Genomic DNA, 25,392 nt, shown 5'->3' with positions numbered 1-25,392 from the left:
ACCTTTACAATGTTGTAAAAATTAGAGAAATAAGTAGAATGTATAATTAGAAAACAAGGATTAACGGTGCCGTTCATTCTTTGCTTAAATATAGCAACAAGGACACACAGAGCAGTCAGGAATACCCCAAAAAGGTAAAGCAAATTTTTCAAATAGAAATTTACTTCAGCAATAACTTAGAACCACCAAGCATGTGTCAAGGCATTCAGGCAATCACATAAGAGAGCAAAGTTGCCAGTGCAATACCTTGTGAGACCTCCTTGCCAAATGAGATTAATATCTTATGCTTTGAATCAACACTCATTCAGCCAAGTGACCAGGTTTTTGGTCCATAGATCAAATGAGAAGTAGCATTGCTGTTCAAAATGGAATCTCTGGTAGTGCGCTCAGCTCAAACATGCAAAGAAATTTCATTCTTCATCTAGCAAAATCATCAGCAACAGATTAACATATTGGAAAGACCAGGACCACATGAGCTGTCCAAAGAAGAGATAGACAATCTCAAATTATAGCATGTTATGCAATTTAAGGTTAAGAAAAGTATAACTAACAAATTTTTCACAGTTGTGACCCTTACAATTTTATGATGTTTTCATGCATGCTATGTATTATGGAGACTTTAATGGGTATAATATGATACATTCAGTTAAGCAAAGCATGGACAGCCCATGTTAAAAAAAAACAATAGCAAATTAAAATAAAAACAATAAAAAATAAATAACTACATAAAGAGCAGCACAGCAGATGAGTAGACTAGCATAAATATCAAATGATGTGGTGTTACTTTGTCCACTGTTTCCCTTTTGGAGAGTTATCTTTGTTTTGTTTGATTTATTTTAATATAATCTCTCAGTAGTGGAATGCTTTAACCAGACAGTCAGCAGTCATCTTCGGTGGTAGTTAGGATTGCTGTGTGCCTTAAGTAGCATTGCCCTGTACAGGAAAAATAACAAGCCGATGTTCCTGTCACACAAGCAAGAGAACAAACTGAGACACGTGAACCTAAACTGGTTAATTGAGGGATTCAGAGGAAGTGTGGGGGGAACTGATGTGGTCAACCAAGCTGAGGCTCAGCTCCAGCACAAAGCCCTAATGAGAAGTGTAGCCCAGGGCAGAAGTGGTCTTGGGAGCAGGATGCTGACATGTTGTGATACTACTTATGGGAAGAAGAGGAGGGATCTGGTGCTGTATAAAGTGTGAGTGGCTACTGAGGAAGATATTAGTTGAGCCATGTTCATGAAGTTGCAAGGAGCATAGATCAGATTGGAGCAGGCAGTGGTGCAGAAGATCACTTGGGAGGACATCTGAAGGAATGATACCCAAAGGATCAAGTTTTTGATCCTGAGATTCTGTGGTGTCCTTTAAATTTGTTTTTATTGGGAAAAGTGGAAACACCACCCTTTCAGTTATGTACCAGAAAGAGGTCTTTTGAACACCACCTATTCTGTTGCCCCAAGGCATTAAATGACTCCTGGCTGCACGATCAAGTGCTCATGTCAATTGTGTAGGGATTAGTGCCAGTAGTAATGTCTGCTTATCCGTCAAGGTGGTAGGTTTTGTCAAGGAGGAAGAGCAGCCAAAGCAGACAACAAAGTTTTATTCTATTGGTCTGTTGCATACAGCATAGGACTGAGTGACAACTGAAGATACCATCTCACATCATACACAAAAAAATGAGACCAGATATCCTCATTTCTGAGACCATAAAACAATTCATCCTAGTCTACTCACTGTACCTTGGGAATGGGGGGGGGATCAAGGATACTCAGGAGAAAAAGAAGGCAAAGTGTCAAGAGCTGGTTGAGTGCTGCTAGGGACATGGGTTAAGGAGAAGGTGCTTTCCAGTAGAGCTAGGTTTTAGGGGGTTTGTATGATGAAACCTGAGTAGGGCCTATCATACCCTTAGTATCACTGGAGTATGCAGGGTAAGAACAATTAAGAGGAACATGAAGACTACAGAAAGAGCCTCCAGATGACTTTGGCTGAACAGAAGAGAGCAGTGGAGTGTATACCACTTTGACACAGACTAAGGCTTGATCAGTCTTTCTCGGGAGGGTGTATGGTAAGTCGACAAGACCAGAAACACTTGATGACTTCAGGGGTTATCACTGATGATGTGTCCAAGTTAGTATATCAAAAGATGTATCTTAGAACTTAGTTTCATCATCTCTTTCTTAATTATTCAATTACCTTGTAACAGCTTATTTATTAACTGCCCTTAACTGGACATGAATGTAGCTGTACGTTTTCCCAAAGGGACAACATATAATAACTGGAGAGTTATTCCTGTGATGGTGAAGCTGCAGTTTTCAGACAAAACATATTGTTTTATAGTCTGTCTTTGTCCATACTTATACCTGAGTATAGTACCATGAATATCAGGTAGCCTCAATAATTTTTCATTTTTGTTTATCATTTTATTTTTATATTTTTTCTTTCTTCATCTTGTATAGCACTTTGAGCTATATCATTTGTATGAAAACATGGTATATACATAAATTTTGTTGTTGTTATTTGTTAAAAACTTACCAGAAATGACATCATCACTGGATACATTTCATAAGATTATTTTTTCTTGGTAGCTTTCATTTTGTGCGCTGTCACTTTGTGAGTCTAATCCCTACGGTGCTATGCAGTCACTAAGCATGTACTACACAAAGTGACCAGTGACAACATGGCAGCTACGTCGTGTAAGACGTCTGTGCAATTAAAGTCATGTCCAAATCTTGCTAAAATAAAGGAAAGACACTGTGTTTTAGCAGTCTTGGAACACAAAGAAGAGGGATATCTTGTACCTGATTTACTAATGCTTTAGAAATTTCTAGGATGAGATGGCCAATCCATTTCCAAAAGCCTTTTGTTCAAATAGTGTTTAGTTTTCCACTTTATTTAGACATTGTATATTTTTTAGTCATCTAAACAATATTCCCTCAATGCATACATCTCTCGTAGACGAATAGGAAGATGGCTGACAGACGTTTCACCACTGATTCCCCTGTTAGACTCAACAAACTGTACCTTCACGATGAAAACAGCACCTTGGGCAATGCCTTGGAAGCCTTCTCTCAACATTCGAATGGGTAAAAGAAAACAGGTTGCTGCAGGTAAGGATATTTCACATTTACTTAAAACGCATTTTTAAAAAATGGACAAAGATAGATCACACTAAACATGAAAGTTATCATTTTATAAGTTTCCATCTTACTCTGGGAAAAGAAAGTATGGTTTCAGTAAAAATGCCTTCTTCGGAAAATCTAAGACAACAAAAATAATATTCAGATACTAGTCTGAGGTTTGTTAGAAATTACATTAATTGCGAATTTATTCAAATAAAATGTTGGCTGTAAAATAAAGCCCCACATAAAACCGAACCTGAAGTCACAAAGGTAAAAGTTCCTGAATTAAAGCAGAACGTACGGCTTAGTCATTTTTCAAGTGCTCTCTATAAAATATGGTTAGTTATTTGAATTTTGGGATTATACATAAAATGATTGAGGTTACATTCTCTATAATTTATTTACAATTTATGTTTTAAATGAAGGGCGGCACGGTGGCGCAGTGGTAGCGCTGCTGCCTCGCAGTAAGGAGACCTGGGTTCACTTCCCGGGTCCTCCCTGCGTGGAGTTTGCATGTTCTCCCCGTGTCTGCGTGGGTTTCCTCCGGCGCTCCGGTTTCCTCCCACAATCCAAAGACATGCAGGTTAGGTGGATTGGCGTTTCTAGATTGGCCCTAGTGTGTGCTTGGTGTGTGGGTGTGTCCTGCGGTGGGTTGGCACCCTGCCCAGGATTGGTTCCTGCCTTGTGCCCTGGGTTTGGCTCCAGCAGACCCCCTTGACCCTGTATTCGGATTCAGCGGGTTAGAGAATGGATGGATGGTTTTAAATGAAGTGTGTCTCTAGTTAATATATAAACCCTGCAAAATGAAGGTGTTATTTTTTTTATTTCCCTATGTTACCTTCCTACGATATGCTTTATTTTCAATGATCATTCACTGAATTTATGATTACTGTGCTTGTCCTATAAATATATTTCTACATTACTTAACCTTCCGTTTCTCAAATTCATAAATCTATGTTATTCATTTTATAATTAGAAACATGCACTAAATACCTACCTTCTGATTAACCTATTGGAATTAATTCATTTTTATTAAGACCTAATTTACAATTGACATCCAAAATGGAGCACTTCTGCTTATATAATCATAAACTTTTTTTAAAAAAATGTGCTATTAATTTGTTCTTTCCTACTTTAAAAGCATCAAATGTGTAATGATCACAATGGCAGCATGGTGGCACAGCAGTTTGTGTTGCTTTCTCATACACCAGTACAGTGGCTTTATATAGGTTTGACTTTACAATCAATCAACCTGCTGTAGTGTTGTTAATGATTACAGTAATAGTTAATGTGCACTGGTATGTACTGATGATCCACTCAGGTGTTATTGCTCCCTTACTTATGGGAACTGAGTGAATTTTAAATTGGTTAATTAGTTTGTAGGAATTGAGTGGATTTTAAATTGGTTTATTAGTTATCAGTCTTGCCTTTGGAAATACTGGTAATAATTATTAACCAAATTCTTCAGCAAGGCTTCTACATCATTTGCCTTACGTTTCTCTATTGTAGGAAGTACTTCCCTGGCCTTTATACTTATATCAAGGTAACTGAAACACACTTGTTTTAAGGAACATAATAATACAATTAATTAAAAAACACAAGGATTATAGAAGTATGATAAATGCATAGATTCAGACAGACTAGACAGACAAAGCATACAGCATAACATGTAGGCTTGCTTTTTACAGGTTATTTAGAGTTCTACTTTATCCTTTCACATACAAATAGGTTATGACACCAAGTCTTTATGGATGTTGTGTGTTGTTATTTTTGTTGTTGCTCCAGGTTAAAACTGAGGATTCTTAATGTGTTGGAGGGCATTCTTTCTGTTTGCTGCATGATTGATCTATGTCTATGGTATGCTTTGTCGTCTCTGCTTGCCTTCTGGTGCCTTCTCTGCAACTTCATATAGAAAAGCATCAGTCTTTCTAGCACAATACTTTAGATGCTGAAGTTCCCTTCTTGAAGTAATGGCTGTTCCTCAAAAGTCTGGGCCCAGTACTTAGCTTGGCACACTGGATCTCAGTTTCCATGTCCATAAAAGTGAAGAAGGGGTCGCCTTTCTAGATCTCCAGATGTGAGAGTGGCTCACAACTTGTTAGTTTCTGAGAAAAGGATCTTAGAATGTAATGTTGGAGAATGTGCGCAGAGTGCTCCCAGGGAAGAATCCCAGAGTTCTTTCAGAATCCCTCCGAGAAAATTCCTCAGCTTCTCATAGCTTGCCACTCTGCAAACCCTGTAGAGTGCAGCTACTTTATAAAGGAAAGTTGAACCTTCTTGAGATTTGACTAAAGTCACTTTCAGTTACAAAATCAGTGCATTCTTAAAGATGAGTTATTTGTCCATCCTGGTTGTCATCCTTTGAATTATAGGTCTTTGTCCTGCCTGGAGTCTATTTTCAAGCATTTTACTGGAGAGAGAGGGCCTCATCAAAGATGTCAGGTCACCTATGATTTACACATCTTTGTTATCAGATGAAGTGTAGGCAGATCCTAGTATGAACAGTTCGTCCACTTTCTGAAATGTAGCTTGGGGATCTACGTTGGGGGTTGTGTACAGCTGAAGGTCTGCTGCTTTTCCTGCCTTCACTGGCCTTGTGTGCCCCTAAGACCTAGCTCAATGGGCAATGCCTCTTTTCCCCTACAGCATCCTTGCACTAAAAACATTGCTTTAGAAAATGAATGAATGAGCATGAATTTGGCAAACAAAAGACAGTAAATAGTAAAAAAACAAGGTTATTTTTGGTACTAATCATTCATTCAAATAGGCATCATTTTCAGTGATCTTTATGTTTTCCCCCTTTTAAGATGCAAACGTGAAGACGTGTTGTCTAGCATTTCCTAATTACTGTAGAAATTCTCCATGACGTGCTTCGTAGTTCAGATACATTACTGGTTTAGATTAATTTTAGTTGTAGAAAGGAGTTGATTTTATATAGTGATCATTTCAAAATTTGTTTGACTGGATATATGCAGATTAAGCCAAAAGCAAACCACCCACATTTATGGCTATGTTTGTAATACTCTCTTTGTCATTTACAGAATATAGATCTATAATAATAAAAGGCAAAGCCCTCACTCACTCACTCACTCACTCACTCACTCACTCACTCACTCACTCACTCACTCATCACTAATTCTCCAACTTCCCATGTAGGTAGAAGGCTGAAATTTGGCAAGCTTATTCCTTACAGCTTACTTACAAAAGTTAAGCAGGTTTCATTTCAAAATTCTACACGTAACGGTCATAACGGTCGATAACGGTCGACAACGTCCGCCATGTTGAACTTTCTTATTTATGGCCCCATCTTCACGAAATTTGGTAGGCGGCTTCCCTGCACTAACCGAAACCAATGTACTTACTTATTTCGATGGTATGACGCCACTGTCGGCCGCCATATTGAATTTTCCAAACGTCACTAATTCTCCAACTTCCCGTGTAGGTAGAAGGCTGAAATTTGACAGACCCATTCCTTACAGCTTACTTGCAAAAGTTAAGCAGGTTTCATTTCGAAATTCTACGCGTAACGGTCATAACGGTCATAACGGTCAACAACGTCTGCCATGTTGAACTTTCTTATTCATGGCCCCATCTTCACGAAATTTGGCAGTCAGCTTCCTTGCGCTAACCGAAACCAATGTACATACTTATTTCGGTGGTATGATGCCACTGTCAGCCGCCATATTGAACTTTCCAACGTCACTAATTCTCCAACTTCCCGTGTAGGTAGAAGGCTGAAATTTGGTACTTATTTCGGTGGTATGATGCCACTTTCAGCCGCCATATTGAACTTTTAACGGAAACTGATGTCCATACTTATTTCGTTGGTATGACACCACTGTCGGCCTCCATATTGAACTTTCCAACATCACTAATTCTCCAACTTCCCGTAGGTAGAAGGCTGAAATTTGGCAGGCTCATTCCTTACAGCTTACGTACAACAATTAAGCAGGTTTCATTTCGAAATTCTACGCGTAACGGTCATAACGGTCAACAACGTCCGCCATATTGAACTTTCTTATTTACGGCCCCATCTTCACGAAATTTGGTAGGTGGCTTCCCTGAGCTAACCGAAACCAATGTATGCGTACTTATTTCGTGGTATGACGCCACTGTCAGCCGCCATATTGAACTTTCCAACATCACTAATTCTCCAACTTCCCGTATAGGTAGAAGGCTGAAATTTGGCAGGCTCATTCCTTACAGCTTACTTACAAAAGTTAAGCAGGTTTCATTTCGAAATTCTACGCGTAATGGTCGTAACGGTCAACAACGTCCGCCATGTTGAACTTTCTTATTTATGGCCCCATCTTCTCAAAATTTGGTAGGCGGCTTCCCTGCACTAACTGAAACCAATGTACGTACTTATTTCGGTGGTATGATGCCACTGTCGGCCGCCATATTGAACTTTTCAACAGTCTTTGTTACTTATGGGCCCATCTTCAAGAAATTTGGTACACGGGTTCCCAACGCTAACTGAATCCTACTTACGCACATATATACGCCCATAGCCTGCACCTCGGTCAACATGTGAGGTGGCGTTGGGTCCCCCATCCCAATGCCTCCCACGTTGTTGGCTGCCTGCCTATATAAGACCGTCCGTCGCTCCGGTCTCTACATTCCCTTCCTTGATTCGCCACGGGATTCACGTCTCCCTACTGATAATTACAGCCTTTTTATTTAATCGACGGCTTCTCCGCTGTTTTATTGTTTGTTTATTACAATTATAGTTATTGTATAGGTATTTTACACTTACTTTACATTGCTCAGGTACCCATTTCTTTATCATTCCAACCCCCATTACCATGTCTATCGAGATGATCACTATCAATCAAACAACTGTCACTTACTGAGTGGTTTCCATGCCCGGAGATACCACCTACCTTTTCCATTCTCTTTGTTACATATTGCACGACCATATCAGGCTCACTCTTGATATCCGGAGGAACATTGTGTCTTATGTATTGAATGACTGGGACAGGTTCAAGGTGTGGACTGATGACGGTACAGGAGATAATTATACTACACAGGAGCACTAGAAGAGTGAAATGCTTAAGCCCTTCACCTATGGTTCTGCATGTGAGTTGATGGCTGCCGCTGAATTGTTCAGTTGTCGCTTTCAAGTGTACCGAAATGGCCAAATATTTTACACCTTTCGACAACCGCCATTGCCTCTTAAACATCTTAGATTCACAGGTGACGATTTCAGTAGTGGACACTTTGATGTTTATGAATGTTTAAACTCTCAAAAGCTGGATGTGATTTTATCAATGAAACCGGTTGTGTGCTTACAACGCTTGACAGATGTCGAATGTCACTTCAACACAACAAATCCTGCAAATACTGTCGTAATTGAAACAAACCATGAGACTCAAACCGATTATGACAACAGCAATCCAAGGTGTGAGATTTGAGACAAGATTACTGTTCACGTGGCCAACTGTAAGTTACATGCTCAAGAGTAAACTCAGCACACAGCTTGGTCATATTACAACCGGAGGGCCGAACTGACAACATGGTATACAAAGAGATCCTTAACAAATAATTATTGGCATATTTTCCCTCAGTTTAAAAAGGTTTAATTTTCTTCTTAATAAAAATTTTAATGCAGTACTTCGCCGCTGCGAAGCGCGGGTATTTTGCTAGTTGTTAATATATAGATGTAGATGTACTTACAAAGTAGGTAATGTAAAAAAATGTTTCATTTTGAGTTACTGAAATACTTTAAAGGAAATATATTGTTCTGAAAATCAATTTTAAAGAACTATTTTATTCATTGCAGTCAGAACATTTGTTTATCACTGTCAATAATTTTAACAGTGCTAAAGTTGATGCTTAAGTTTGCCATTTCAAGGCAAAGCAATTGTTTTTTTCAATTTGCAAAAATGTAACCCTAGGCGATAACTGATGCTTTGAGCAATTTCTGATATCAAAGTTAATACTGTATTTACAGCACAGAGGGTGTCTACACAATACACTTCTTTTAAGAAAAAATTCTACTGTATTGCCGGAAGAATTCTCCTACCGTAGATTCACTTTATTGATGTTTTTTTTCATAGCATGGATTACACCCTCATATAATCATCTATTTGTGACAATAGAGAATGAGTTCTTTAACCATAAACACAAGCGAATTGCCTCAAAAGAACATAATGCATTTAAATTATCATATAATTTTTTCTGATTATAGGATATACAATAACTTGGTAACCTGAATTTTGTTTAAAAAATGCATCCAGAGAGAAAAAGACAAGCACAAGCATAAAGAAAACCTGTACCTTCTCTTCTTTGTATATTAGTGTATTAGTGTACTAGCACTTTATCACAGCTGCTTAACTGTCATGACATTCCAGCAACTAGTAAGTATTACTTTTGTGCTTCTCCTTTTCTTAATTTGCTGTTGCTTTATGGAAGCCACTGGGTTAAGATATTGTTCATTTCTTTCCATATAATGCTTTTTTCCTTTCACGTTGGTAGCTTGGTCTTTAATACGCAAGCTTATGACAACATTTATGCAGTTTTCAATGGAATAAACAGGTTGATAAAGAGTGAATGTGATGTGTAAAAGTAAGTATACCCTTGAAAAGTCGGGTGTCTTTTGAAATATACTGTATGAATGTACAGAAATCTGACTTTTCATTTTTACAGCATCAGTATATTAAGATACTTAATCGTTATCACTGGTTCAATGGTCCTGTCCCAGGCTACCCCATTTGTAAAGAAAACCTAATAAGACTGCATTGTGTAATTATTTAATCAAAATACAGTACAAAAGCATTTTCTACTTTGAACCAAACATAATATCCACCGTTGTTGCAAAGTACCCAATATACTTGAGTATAAGCTGACCCGAATATAAGCCGAGGTACCTAATTTTACCTACAAAAACAGGAAAAACTTATTGACTCGAATATAAGCCTAGGGTGGGAAATGCAGCAGCTACTGGTAAGTTTCATTAATCAAAATAAATACCAATAGAATTACCATACATTAATTGTGGCATCAGTAGGTTAAATGTTTTTGAGTATTTATTTCAAAGAAAAACAGTAAACTATCTCTGTAAGTGGAGAAGAGGGTCAACAAAAACAATATGGTATCAACAATGATAGCTTAAGAGTGCAACCCCCTTAGCCCAATCAGCAACCAAGCTAAAACACAAAGAGGTAAAATCCTTTAAAACTGGATTCCTCCTCATCATCTGTATGTCCAAACAGAGCTCCAACTTCAGCTGGTGTGAGGTTATCAGCATAGACATTGTCATCATCACTGAGTTTGCAGTCATCACCATCACTGCTGTCATTCTCATACAAAGCGCTGTCTTCACTGCCATCCATAGCATTACTAATGCCACATTTCTTGAAGACGCATTGCACCATGTCCTCTGGAATGCCTTCCCATGCATCTCGAACCCACTTTGCTATTAATTATATGTCGGGCTTCGTTAGATTTCCAACTTTTGTCAGTCGGGCTTGACCAGATGACATCCATTCATGCCACATCTTTCGCACACGGTCTTTGAAAGGTTTATTTAAAGACACATCTAGGTGCTGCAATACAGATGTAAGCCCACCTGGAATAACAGTCAAAGTAACTTGAGGAGACTTTGCCAATTTTTTAATATCATCAGATGTGTGGGCTCTGAACATATCCCAATTTAGCAATGATGGTTTCTTCTTTAAGGCAGCTCTGCACGCACTTTAATTCATGGTGGGAATTTGGCCTTTTTAGGCAAGGTCTTTCTTTTAAAAATAATGAGAGGCCACAGCTTAGTTCCATTAGCCAAACATGACAGAACAACTATGAAATGTTTTTCTTCATTTCATGTGGTTCTGAGGGAAATAGTTTTGTCTCCCAAACTTACCACAGTTCTGTTGCTTGGAAGATCAAAAGTCATAGGTGTTTCATCCATATTCCCGATATCTCCCAGGTCATAGTTATGAATCCCTCTTTGTTTTATGATGAATGATTGGAATGACATCACTTTTTCCTCAAGATCTTGCGGCAACTTCTGTTATATCTTTCTTCTCTGTCGCAAACATAGGCCAAACCTTTTCATGAAGCGGGTACACCATCCTGCTGACACAACAAAATGTTCCATGCCTGGTGCTTTATATTTGGCATCCTTAGCCATTTGAAGGGCACGTAGGCGAATTTCCATGCGTGTTACGCAGTACCCATTTTAATGACACTCCGTAACCTATTTATGCAATTCAGTCTCTAGAACCCCGTAAGAAGTCGTTAAACTACGTCAAGCTTTTTTAGCCTTTGGAGTATTTTCCAAGTCAGCCTTCATTTTCCACCACTCCCTCAACACAAAATTCCCTACTTGCAATACTGTTATTGCTTTCTTCTGCTCTTAACACGGGTGGCACGGTGGCGCAGTGGTAGCACTGCAGCAGTTAGGGGACCTGGGTTCGCTTCCCGGGTCCTCCCTGTGTGGAGTTTGTATGTTCTCCCCGTGTCTGCGTGGGTTTCCTCCGGGCACTCCGGTTTCCTCCCACAATCCAAAAACATGCAGGTTAGGTGGATTGGCGATTCTGAATTGGCCCTAGTGTGTGATGGGTGTGTTTGTGTGTGTCCTGCGGTAGGTTGGCACCCTGCCCAGGATTGGTTCCTGCCTTGTGCCCTGTGTTGGCTGGGATTGGCTCCGGCAGACCCCCGTGACCCTATTCGGATTCAGCGGGTTAGAAAATGGATGGATGGATGGATGCTCTTAACACAACCTTGAGCTTGAAACCACCGTAGTATGACTTGCATTTTTGTTTTGGTCCAGGATTAGCGGTACTGGTATCCATTTCTAACAGGATAAAAAAAGAAGACTTTATGGTTCCAGATCAGCAACAGCCATAATATGGTAAACAAATACCGTACCGATTTCTCCCCACTCATGCACCCTCCCCTCTCCATAGCACAGAATGGCAGCGTCTGTACACTGTCGTTCTGCAGTTCAGTCTCTGCCAGCATTCAGACAGAGTCTATTAGATGCTGTATCTGCACTGCAGCTTAGAATACTCCACCCTGCTGAGTGACAATGTGATTCCTTTTTTGTGAAGCTGTTCTCTGTTACCGAACTTACAGTAGCTTCTCTAATCAGCACAAGCATGGCCTCTTAGATATGGTGAGGCTAGGGGAGGACTTGGACCATTTGAATTGCTGTGGCAAAGCATACAAAACCAAAACCGGTAAATTGATACCCCAGGCAGTCATTGGTATTTTTATTTACTGGCCCATTCTTCCACTCACCATCTTTCTCTCTCTCTCTCTCTCTCGCTCTCTCTCTTTCTGCCCCCCACCTCTTCTCTCTTTCTGCCCCCCATCTACACTCTCTCTCTGCCCCCCAACCTCCCCCCTCTCTCTCCACCCACACTTCTTCTTTCTCTCTCTCCCTCACCCTCTCTCTCTATCTTCACCTATTCCTCTCTCTCCATCCCCACCTGTTCCATACCATTCCTCTCTCTTCCTACCTCCCCTCTCTCTCCCCAACTCACAGGCCTCTCTCTCTCTCTCTCTCTCTTTCTCTTTCTCTACCCCCCACCTCTCTCTTCCAACATCTTCCCCACCACCCCCACACTCTCTCTCACCAGCCCATTCTCCCATAATAATAAAACAGAATGAAAAAACTATTGTAAATTCAGTGGTGCTTCAGCAGGGGAATGGAACTTAGGATGATTATTCACTCAGATGCCTTAAATAGATGCCTTTAGCGGCATCGGATACACGGGGCAGCCACATTACAAGTGGCTGCTCCGTGCAGCGATCAGGGGAACTGTATGTCAACAAAGTGACTACAGACCCCCTTTAATCTGGGAGAGTACAACCAACAGAAGGGACTGATATTTAAATGTATAAATAAGATCTAGAGAGGGAAGATTTCATTGTTGGACCTATTTAGTATGCACCTGAGTGAATAATCATCCTAAGTTCCATTCCCCTGCTGAAGCGACACTGAATTTACAATACTGTTCAATTTGAAACATCCATTGCCTTTTTTTTTACTATTTACCAGTACCATTAACTGGTTTAGCAGCACACCTGGAATGTAACATGCACAGAGCCGTCACTCTTTCTCCTCTTTGTGCCCCTGGCTCCGCTTCGAAACAGAAGCCTGTTTGAAATTACAGCATGGGTGGCATTTTTCTTTTCAAAAATACATTTTCTTTCTGCTTTGTCAGTGCTGTGGCAGAACAAGCCCAAGGTACCCTCAACAAATGTACTTAGAAATTCATGTGCATTATAGACTTGTCCTATCATGTAGCAAACAGCAAAAGCTGTTCCTTGATTAGGAAACAACTGATAGTTGAAAAGCCATTTCTGCTGGATTCAACATGGGCTTTCATTAGCATGGCTAAAAGCAAATCGTTGTGCTCCATTTGTTGAAAAACAATGGTACTTCCATGTTTGAGAAATGTTCCTTTGAAAGGTCGATGGCCTTATAGTGGCTAAAAAGAGACTGGACATTTGTGATAATAGAACAGCTCCTTTCTCTTGAGTATATCTTTTTATTTTACTCTGCAGAGCCAGTTTGGTTTAATATTTAACACTAACCTACTGTACTTATTTGGGTATAACTAGAAGACGAGTCCAGGGTTGCGGGCGACATCACTCCATCACGCCTAGGGCAGAGCAACAGTGGAGTTACTTTGGCGTGCAGATGAGCACACTAGTTGCAGGTGCACGAGGGGTCCGGCAGGCACAGTTAGTGGCCATGTGTTGCCCGCACGAAGCCCGGACAGACCCAGCAGCACACAGCCCGGGATGACTCTCACAGAGGCTGCACAGCACCACACAGAGCCCGCAGCAGGTACTGTACACTCCAGCTTTCTGTCGGGTTGACGGGGGCAGCGGGACCTGACTCGAATATAAGCCAAGGGTGATGTTTTTCAGCACATTTTGGGTGCTGAAAAACTCAGCTTATATTCAAGTATATACGGTACCTCTAAACCTGAACTATCCATCCACAAATTTTAGAAGATGTATAATTGTTCAAGAAACTTCAGCTATTTGCTTCTTTTCACTCTCAACATCTTTGCAATGAAATTTGAATAATTTCTTGCTCATATTGTGAATCATTCACTAATAGACTTATTGGGTCAAAGATATTTTTAGATCCTTTTTTATGTTACCTCAGATTTGTGGATAATTATTTCAGTGGCTTTCTGGTCATAGCATGGGCAGAATTTCATGCAGTGGCCTACTTTTAGTATATTTACAGGCTTCTTTAATGTTCTAATATTATGTAGCATACCCTATATCAGGGCTATTCAATTATGCCCAAGGCCAAATGCGGCCCAGAATCAACCTCCGAGTGGCCCAGCCTGTGGTTCCGCCCATAGATAATAAATTAATATATATTATTCATAAATTGTTATTTAATATAATTTAATATATATATATTATATTAATATAAATATATAGTATATTAATATAAATATAAAGTATTTATTATGTCTATGGTCCCGCCAAAAACGTGCATTCCTACGTAAATTACGTAGCCTGCAACACGCAAACAATGCAGAGCGTACCGATAGTAGCTTAGATTACTATCAATATGTCTTTCTCAACACTGAAACGTAAAATTGCCAATGAAAACTGTAAGTTTAACCCTGCCTGGACTGACAAATACTTGTTTATTTTTCCGCCACATCCAAACGCCAAACCGATGTGTTTAATTTGTAATGAGTGCGTTGGAGTATTTAAAGATTACAATGTGCGGAGGCATCATGTTGAGAAACACCACACTTTTCACACCAATTTTCCAGAGGGCTCTCAAGAGAGGACTGCAAAAGTGCAGAGTTTAATTGCATCTTACAACCGGAGCAGTGCTACCATGGTGCGGTCATTCACAGCCCAAGAGAGAGCTACTGTAGCATCCCTTCGTGTTTCCTGGATACTGGCAAAAAAGAAAAGGCCATTCACAAACTCTGAAACCGTGAAGGACTGTATGCTGGCTGTCGTGGATGAGGTGATAAATGACGATAAAATTAAAATGAGCGTGGTATCTGCTATAAAAAACGTGCCCCCGTCAGATACTTCAAACATTCGTAGGGTTGAAATTCTTGCTGCAGATGTGTATGAAACGCTGTTAGGAGACCTGATGAAAGCTGATACTATGTCTATAGCAGTAGGTGAGTCCACAGACAGAACTGGTACTGCTCAGTTGTGCATATATGTCCGTTTTTTTGATGGCAAATGCTTCCGAGAGGAGCTGCTCGACCTACTGCCGTTAGAAGGACACACAACTGGCGATATAGTCTTTGGGAAAATTTCCGCCTTTTTTTAAGACAGTGGTCTGGATATGAAGCGTGTGTGCATGCTTGTGACAGATGGGGCTCCGTCCATGACAGGGAAAGTGAATGGTTTGGCAGCACGTTGGTCCACTGTTGCACCTCAGTTGATCTCCTTACACTGCATTGTGCATCAGGCGGGTTGCGCAAAACTAAGCGGGGCGCTCAAAACGACAATGGACAACGTTATGGCTATAATTCATTTTATTCGCTCCACATCAAGCCTCCAACACCGCTTATTCAGCATGCTGCTGTCAGAAATTTCTGCTGAGCACCACGACCTTCTTTTGCATAATGACGTGAGGTGGCTGTCCAAAGGCAAAGCACTGGAGCCGTTTCTGCGGTCTCAGAGAAGAGATCATAACTTTCCTCCGCGCAGCAAGCAAAAAAGGCAGAACGCGCACTTGAGTCGCATACTGGACGACAACTTCATGGCCGATGCCTGCTTTCTGAGCGACATATTCAAACACCTGAACGATCTCAATTTGGGACTACAAGGCAGAGACAAAACTGTCATCGACCTTGTGGAACAGATGCGCGCATTCCAAGTTAAACTGGACCTTTTCACAAATGATTTGAGCACAGGCCTAATGCTGCATTTTCCGACACTCCGCAAAGGCATCTAACCCCCCGCACAAATCATATTATTCATATTGTATAGGTAACGTAATTTAGGGGCACATTGCTTTATCTAGTTTCCCTATCACTTAAGGTCTTTGTGGAATTTGTATGTTCTTTTATACTTATTCATGTGTTTTCTTCACTCCTACTTTGTGCTCAACTCTAAACGTAATGTCTTCAGCAGTGCTGATGTTTTGATATCTACAGAGCAGACTTGAATTTTGTGGTTGTATATAGAGATTACATGCTGTCACACACGCGCGCATGGGAGGCAGCTAAAGGGCTCGAGTGAAGGCAGTTCTGAGCCATGCCGGGATGTGGCAGAGTGCACTAACTCTCTTTCTCACTTCCCTGTAGACCTAACCCGGGAGGTTCCACCTGTCTCTCTGGACGTCACTTCTGGGACCGAGCCAATGGAGACAGACCTTGCCAGCTCCAGCCCCCCTGATGTCACATCCGGGACTAATCCAATGAAAGACGAACACGTGCCCAATCCTTATGACCTCACTTCCTGCCTCCCCCTTTAAAAGCCTTCCCTTTTCCCTTCTCTGACAGTCTTGTTTTGGACTCTGTTGTAAGCACTTCAGTGCTGGTATTTGGAAAAAGAAAACGACTTTGCAGCCAGGATACCTAATTACATGGGTGGCTGCCCCAAACCTTTTTCTGTCTTTGTCTCGTTTTGTGACAGTGGCGTAGTCGGTAGGATGGAGAAGTCCCAGAAGAGAAAGGGACAGGACCTGCAAAACACCCAGGTGGGAGTGTACCGGGGCCGAGTATTCAGGCGGGGAGGGTGCCCCGTGGTTCGGCGAGACCCGGTGCGGGCTCCGCTCCCAGCACGCAGAACTAGGCCATCTAGAGAGGCCAGGGAGTGTGCGGGTGGGGCTCACCGAATTGGGCTGCCCTGGAGGGGGGAGATGAGAGGGACTCAGTATGCTCTCTTGGGGGAGAGTGCCTGCCCCCCAGTGAAACCACAGCCCCATTTACCACCTAGGGGTGCCCCAGACTGGCAGGGGAGTAAAATAACAAAGTGGAGGTTGGACCCTGAGAGGCCGACCAGTAAACAAGCCTGGTCCTTATGGGCAAAGTATGGCAGTGGCTACGGCCCTTGGAAAACAAGCCCTACCAGGTCATTGAGCAGGTAGCGTGCTATCTGCTCCTGAAAGCACTTCCCCAGGGCTTCACCCAGCCGGTCTGGGGCGCAGTTTAGAACATGTCAGGGCTCATAGAGCTTCTGGAAACACAGAGGGCGGCCTCACACTCTGGGAGAGCAGAACCGCCCTTCTGTCAAACTCAGCCGGGTATGTCCCAAGACCTAGCCCCTCCCTGTACACCCGGAGCTTGTATGGGTCGCGGCGCTGGCACGCAAACCGCTTGGAGGCGAGGAGGAATGCAGGTGGAGGGGAGGAGGGCTTGGTGTGCTCTGACAAACCCGCTGACGGTCCCGCATACAGGCGTGGTGATCGTTAACGGGTTTAAAACTTCCGCTCTGCTCGATTCCGCAGCAACATTTCCATTGTTGCCCGCCGCTTTGTGCTACCGCGACAATGGCTAAAATTCAAGACCAGTATAACCTGTGTCCACGGGAAACCCGCTGGTACAGGACCGCCGCTGTGTCATTAGCTACGGAGGATCAGTCCAGAAAGTAACCGTGGCAATCCTTCCTGATCCTCCACACCGGTGATACTAGGGCGGACTGGTCTGAATTAAAAGCGGTGAGACACATACCACTCCCGGGTTAAGTTGGGCCTCGTTATGGACGGAGATGAACCGTCTCAAGCTGCCTCCACGCCGTGTAATCAGCCGGCAGAGAGAGTGAAGCAGCCGTCCTGGCTGACGTGGCAACTCCGGCCGCCGCAGGCTGACACGCCATCCACCAACGCCCGCGGAGCGGGAGGAAACCACGCCCATTGAGGTCGGCGCTGACCCTCTCTCCGTGTTGCGGTTTCAATTTAAAAGACGCCGGCTTCTTTCAAAGGGAGCAATGGAATGACGACTCCCTGAAGTTTGTAAAAAATGCAGTGGTCCTTGTCAATGGCCAGCGCACTAGTCAGTCGATGCCACAGGGCCCCTACTTTGTGCTAGATAATGACCTCCTTTACCGTGTAGCAATGCATGACGGGCAGGAGACGAGGCTGCTGCTAGTGCCGCGCACCTTCCGCGGCAGGTCTGCGAGCTAGCACACGCCCACCTCCTAGGTGGCCACCTGGGCACCGAAAAACTCTGGAGCGGATCAAGCCCGTTTTACTGGCCAGGAATTAATGAGGAGGTTCGCCGCTTTGGCGCTTCCTGCCCGGAGTGTCAACTGCGACAGATTCCTAGGAGGGACCGTGCTCCTCTTGTTCCTATTCCATTGATTGACGTTCCCTTCCACAGAATCGGGGTCGACCTGGTGGGACCTCTAGAGCCCTCAGCCCGAGGACACAAGTACATTTTAGTCCTCGTGGATTATGCTACACGATACCCGAAGCTGTTCCGTTGCGCCAGCTACCTCTAAAGCCATCGACGGGAATTACTAGGGTATTGCGCGTGGGGATCCCCAAAGAAGTCTTGACAGACCAGGGGACCCCTTCACCTCGGAGACGTTCAAGGAGACTGCCAGATTACTGAAAATAAAGCATTTAAAACCTCGTGTATCATCCTCAAACCGACGGATTAGTAGAGAGGTTTAATCAAACTCTCAAGCAAATGCTGCGTAAGGTGGTCAGCGAGGATGGAAGGAACTGGGATCAGCTCCTCCCCCTCGTCCTTTTGCCTATCGGAAGTCCCACAAGCCTCCACGGGTTCTCCCCTTTGAACTACTGTATGGGCGACAACCTCGGGCATATTGGATATTTTGAAAGAAGGCTGGGAAGAAGAGGCTCTTCCCACCACTAACATACTGGAGTATATCACGCAGTTACGCGATAGATTTGGAAAGATTCGGCCTGTCCTTAAAAGTCACATGGAGGAGGCTCAAGCAGCACAGGTTCGCTACTACAACGCGGCACGCCTCTTCGGGAGTTCCACCCGGAGATCGGGTCATGGTCCTAGTGCCTACCTCCCACTCTAAGTTGCTTGCCCACTGGCAGGGCCCCTACGGTTAAGGAGAGGAAGGGACTGGTCGACTATTTGGTGAGTCAACCCAATCGTCGGCCAAAGGAGCGAGTTTATCATGTGAACCTGCTGAAACCGTGGAAGGACAGGGACCCCGATCCCTCCTCCGCCAGCCCCGCTCACTCTTCGCCACACACACGACCTTAACTTTGGCACAGACTTGAGACCCAGGCAACGGCAGGAGCTGGAAACAGTTATCCGGACCGCTCGAGAGGTAGTCAGTGAACACCCGGAAGGACCTCTCTGATTGAGCACAACATTGTGACAGAGCCCGGGTTGTTGTCCGAGAACGCCTGCCGCCTTCCCGAGGCAAAAAGGCTGAAGTGGAGCTTGAGATCAAGCGCATGCTGGAACTAGGTGTAATTGAGGAAAGTTATAGTCCCTGGTCCAGCCCCATTGTGCTCGTCGGTAAGCCTGACGGGAGTTGGAGGTTCTGCAATGACTTCCGCCGGCTTAACCAGGTCTCCCAATTTGATGCCTATCCAATGCCACGCGTGGACGACCTCCTCGAGAGGCTTGGACAGGCTCAATACCTGACCACACTTGACATGACAAAGGGTACTGGCAGGTTCCTTTAACGGACTCGCAAGGAAAAACGCGCTTAGTACCCCTAGCGGACACTGGCAGTATCGTGTCCTTCCATTTGGGTTACACGGGCTCCAGCAACCTTTCAGCGCCTGGTGGACAAAGTGCTTCGGCCTCATAACTCATACAGTGCTGCCTACCTAGATGACGTGGTCATCTATTCCAGCACATGGAAGGAACACCTACAGCATGTCCAAGCGGTATTACGGACACTTGGTGAGGCGGGCTCGGATTAATCCCAAGAAATGTTTCTTTGGATTAAGCGAGGCCAAATATTTAGGCTACCTGGTGGGTCGGGGTACCGTAAGGCCACAGTGCTCCAAAATTGATGCCATTCTGAAATGGCCCCGTCCGCGAACCAAGCGGCAGGTCCAAGCCTTTCTCGGGTTAGCCGGGTACTACCGCCGGTTTGTACCCGGTTTTCGTAGAGAGCGGCGCCCTTGACCGATTTAACAAAGAAGAGGGCCCCGAACATTGTGGTATGGACTGCAAAACAGACACTGCATTTGGTGACTTGAAGAAGGCCCTTACGTCCGCACCTATTTTGATGGCACCTAACTTTTCTTTGCCTTTCATCCTCCAGACGGACGCTTCGGACACAGGCCTGGGAGCCGTGCTGAGCCAAAGTGTCGATGGTGTGAACACCCGTCATGTTCCTGAGCCGGAAACTGTTGGACCGGGAGACCAGGTATGCAGCGGTGGAGAGGGAGGCTCTGGCGATTAAATGGGCGATCACTCAGCTGAGGTACTACCTGTTGGGCCGTGAGTTCACCCTTGTCACGGACCATGCACCTCTACAGTGGATGGCCCTGCACAAGGAGTCGAATCCGCGGGTCACCCGGTGGTTTCTTGACCTGCAGCCGTACAAGTTTTCGCTCGTTCATCGTCGGGGTGCTCTCCATGCCAACGCTGATGCTCTCTCTCGGGTTCTCTAGGGTCGCCCGACCCGACAGGTCTGGGCTGAGGGGGGGGCCTTGTCACACACGCGCGCATGGGAGGCAGCTAAAGGGCTCGAGTGAAGGCAGTTCTGAGCCATGCCGGGATGTGGCAGAGTGCACTAACTCTCTTTCTCACTTCCCTGTAGACCTAACCCGGGAGGTTCCACCTGTCTCTCTGGACGTCACTTCTGGGACCGAGCCAATGGAGACAGACCTTGCCAGCTCCGGCCCCCCTGATGTCACATCCGGGACTAATCCAATGAAAGATGAACACGTGCCCAATCCTTATGACCTCACTTCCTGCCTCCCCCTTTAAAAGCCTTCCCTTTTCCCTTCTCTGACAGTCTTGTTTTGGACTCTGTTGTAAGCACTTCAGTGCTGGTATTTGGAAAAAGAAAACGACTTTGCAGCCAGGATACCTAATTACATGGGTGGCTGCCCCAAACCTTTTTCTGTCTTTGTCTCGTTTTGTGACAATGCTTAATAATATAGTACTAGGGTGTTGTACCGTGTTAGCCATTATGAATGTAGTGAGAAGTCAAGCAAAATGACATCTTTTATTGGCTAACTAAAAAGATTACAATATGCAAGCTTTCGAGGCAACTCAGGCCCCTTCTTCAGGCAAGACGTAATCAAAGCTTGCATATTGTAATTTTTTTAGTTAGCCAATAAAAAGGTGTCAATTTTCTTGACTTCTCACTACATGCTTATTACTCATAATCATGTTATATGAAATGTTAGACCCTGGTTGGAACACTTACATTTATGAAGGACAGTTTATTAATTCCTAAAATGTTACTGAGTGTCAGTCAAATCAGTAATGTGATTCAGTGAAGTTCAGACTCTGTTCTTTATTATTTAGATGTTGTCTGTGAGGTGCCTTCTTGTTCTCCCTTTGTCTGGAGGGGTTATACTCTGATTTTCCGTTCATATACTGTATTCAAAGACGTATGTATTCAAACTGGCAACTCTGAATTGGCCCTTTGGAGGTGTAGTTGTGTGCATCATTGGGTGTCGTAATGGACTTCCTGGGCTGTTTCCAGCCCCCATATCCCTGAATTCAGTTAAGTGGATTTTGAGAGTCATATGTGATATGCTGTTATATATGCCCATGCCTGTTGACTGAAAACAAACACATTTATGATTTTAAGGCAGGTAAAAGAGACTGCAAGAATAGCATATAAGAGCCTTCCCATTTAAGACATAGTCAATAGATTGGCGTCAATAGATTGGCACATATAACATTTTTTTAAGAAAAACACAGAAAGAAAAAGTTGAAACGTTTATGCAGATGATTTGTAGCTTTTTTGCCTACAGAATATATTTTCATATAATATTTTCAATAAACAGTGTATCCTATTTATATTCTTATTCACAATATGTAACTGTTTTGTCACCTAGTTAATTTTATATTTTTAAAGAAAGATTATGATTTCATCGTGCCTCTGAACAAACTAAGAAATTTGTATATGAAATATTTCAGATACCATAATCTTGAATTGCTTAAATAGTTTTAGTTGTGATGCATGGATGTATTTAAAATGTATCAAGTTATATACTAAATTATTTAAATTTTTGATGTTTTTTAGCATATTTTTGATCATCATTTAGCATGCAGTAATATCATGTAGCATCTTGCTTTTATATCATTTGAATATTTCTTTGTATAGAAATGTAGTACAAAAGGTTTGTTTCTCATAAGAACATAAGAGTTTCAACTAAGTATATGTCATATAAGATTAACATCAAATCAGATACCCTTTCATTTTAGCTTTCACGGAGAAAGTGATGTAAAGTATGGCTTTACTGATGCAACTGGATAGTAAATTCTAATTATAATAGTACATAATAATTAAAATAGTAAGTATTTTAAACCATTGTTTTTGTATATTATATAGATTAAATATTTTTAAGAGGCCTACAGTCTTTGTGACAATTATGTTTAAAAATAAAACATTAAATAAAGAGCTGCCCATGATATCAGCAGGACAGAATTTGTATTTTAGTCTTCCTGCTGTGATGTACAGACATAATATGGCAAAATTTAGAAAAATAGTGTATTTAATGATGTACTTTAATCAAAGTACTGAATATCAGCTAAATAGGAGTATTACAAAAGTAACATTCCTCTTCTTTCTTAACCTGCTTTTTCCAGAGCAGGGTTATAGGGCAGCTGGGTCCTCTCCCAGTAAGCATTGGGTGCAATGCAGTAACGACATCTGGACAGGGCGCCAATCTATCACAAGCTGGACACCCACACCCACACACACACACTAGGGCTAATTTAGAAATGCGAGTTCACATAATCTATGGAAAGAAACCCATGCCGATTTGGGGAGAACGTGCAAACTCCTTGCACCTAAGATGTGAACCTCAGTCTCTTTATTGAGAGACAGCAACAATGCCACTGCACCACTGTACCACTTGAAAGTAATATTTATTCTTTTTTGTACTTTGAAATCTCAATGCAAGTAAAATAAAGCAAACTTTAAAAAAAAAGAAAATATTTTCAAGATACATCTTGTTGACTAGAAATGGACATTTAGATCCCTGCATAAAGGAAATAGAATTTAGCTGAGGTGAAGATGAAACTTTAACATTTCTCACCATGTTCTGCATTTTAAAGTACATACTGGGTAACAAACCTCTGCAATTTAAATAAAGACACATGCCCTACTATAAAAAATGAACACCCATGACTGTGTCAGCAGTCTAAATGTAGTCCTTCCGAACTGTTGATCTTTTTTATGTCTTGCTCATTTTCATATAATCTATCTCTCTTTTGTTCCCTTAAAATTTCCTCTTTCTCTAATAGGTTCACAATTCTAAATTGACATTAGTTTTAATAATTAGACTCTGAATAAACACATTAGTTATTAAGATCACTGTCATTCATTCTTGTTTGTCTAATATCCTTTTTCAAGCGGTGGTTAGCGCTGCTGTCTCAGAGATCCAACATATAAAGGAATTCCCAGTCTGTATGGAGTTTGCATATTTTTCATTTGTCTATGTGTATGTGCTTTTGTTTTTTTTGTTTTTTTTCTTCTTTTTTTAATCCAGCTGCAAGCATGTTGCTCACAGACTAATCAGGTTGAGTAGTTGTTTGGATAAATATGTGTAAATATGCCTGTAGTAGATCTACACCTCATTGAAGGCTGCCTCCTGCCTTACGTCCAATGATACTATGCTGGTGGAACGAGCTCCACACCCTCTGATTAGACTAAGTGAATTGAGACGATGGATGGATGGATAGATGGATGGATCGATGGATCCATCTATATCCATACATTTGGTGAATTTTAATGCCTATGCTTTCAATGTCTCTGAACATGAAGCAATTTAAATTATTATTTTTGTATTGGAAAGGAAAAAGGGTCTAGTCATTCATATACTTTTAAAAATTTTCAACCCAATGGACCCAATCCATCACTCACTCACACAGACAAATACCCACAGACATTGACATCTTAGCCTAAAAACAAAATTTTGCAATGACTGGACATTGTTCGCTAAATTAATTTCAACCCATGTTTTGAACACAGGAAGTAAAATTGATACACTAATTTCAAAGAAGACCACATCAGGTTCCTTGTTAATCCAGTGTCCACTTGCTTTCTGCAGATTAACAGTGAATATTCTTGTCTTCTTTAGTTCTTGAGTGGAACAGGTGCTTCATTTTTATATTTACATTTTTGCATACTTTAACTGTGGCTAAAATTTGTTATTCAGATTAAAATATTGATATACAGACCTCTCATTCACCTAAATTAAAAAAAAGTCTTATCTTTTATTACTGCCTCGTTAAAGGCATTTGTATTTATGATATTATATTTCAGCTAAATACAATTTACAGTACCTATGTTGTTAATTTATCTCAGTTTTCACCACTAAATACCCAAATACTTTAATACCATAGAGAAAAGAGCCCCTTATGAGAGGGGTTTTGGAGCTGTTAGGAAGGATTAAATTATTGACTTGTGTTGGTTTGTTCATTCATTTATTTTTAAACACAATATTCTCCACTCAGGTGGCTTGGATTCCAATTATAGATCATTATTATAAAAAATTGAAGATTATCCGTTTGATCTGATCCATGAGATTAGTTACTGCTTACTAGTTAACAGAAAGTCTGAGGTTCATTGATTCTGTAGCAACCGTATGTGATAAATGGTATAGTTTAAGGCTATATTTTTCCATAAAAGAATTCTCTGCTTATTTTTCCAATCATTTTTCAGGAAGGAATGTAACTTAAATGACTACAGATATTTTCTGTTCTGTTTCAATTATGACATTTATTTCTAGTGAGACACGGGATCAGAATTAATACTATTAAACTGTCAAAGGAAGATGAAAGTTAATGCTTACAAAATCCACCATTAAATTGATATTGGCTGTTCACTGGTTGTGTGGTTACATTTTAAATGTATACATTTGTTAATGTGAACAGAGCTGATAAAGGATTGTGTTTAGATATGTTTTAGAAATGCTACATCATCCCAAGTGTCACCATCTCCAAGGTCTTGAGCAGAATAAGAGTTAGGCCTTGGCTATATTACCAGAAAGGCATAATATGAGCATCTTGCAGGCCAGAGAATTAACAGTCTTCATAGCTAGAATATATTCATAGGTGTTCTGGAAATTCACTGCAAGAATATTCTTACACTTGGAAAGTTTCTGCCTTTGCATAAGGGACAGCTTTGAACATGGAATTTTGAGTTGTATAACCTTTAAATAGTGCAAGATGAACAGCGGCTT

At 41.9% G+C, this 25,392-nt stretch overlaps 1 protein-coding gene across 2 annotated transcripts in view; it reads left to right on the top strand.

Annotated features, from left to right (window-relative positions):
• Positions 1-25,392, top strand: part of si:dkey-256h2.1 (uncharacterized protein LOC337520 homolog) — a 354,044-nt gene that overhangs the window by 212,180 nt on the left and 116,472 nt on the right. For both annotated transcript variants that reach the window (XM_039736958.1, XM_039736959.1), the window contains exon 8: positions 2,953-3,104. In XM_039736958.1, coding sequence (XP_039592892.1) covers positions 2,953-3,104 — 152 coding nt within the window. The remainder of the gene's footprint in view (positions 1-2,952; positions 3,105-25,392) is intronic.

This window comes from Polypterus senegalus, chromosome 15 (genome assembly GCF_016835505.1).
Source record: "Polypterus senegalus isolate Bchr_013 chromosome 15, ASM1683550v1, whole genome shotgun sequence".
Taxonomy (NCBI): Eukaryota; Metazoa; Chordata; class Cladistia; order Polypteriformes; family Polypteridae; genus Polypterus; species Polypterus senegalus.
This window is presented reverse-complemented; position numbering and strand designations above follow the sequence as displayed.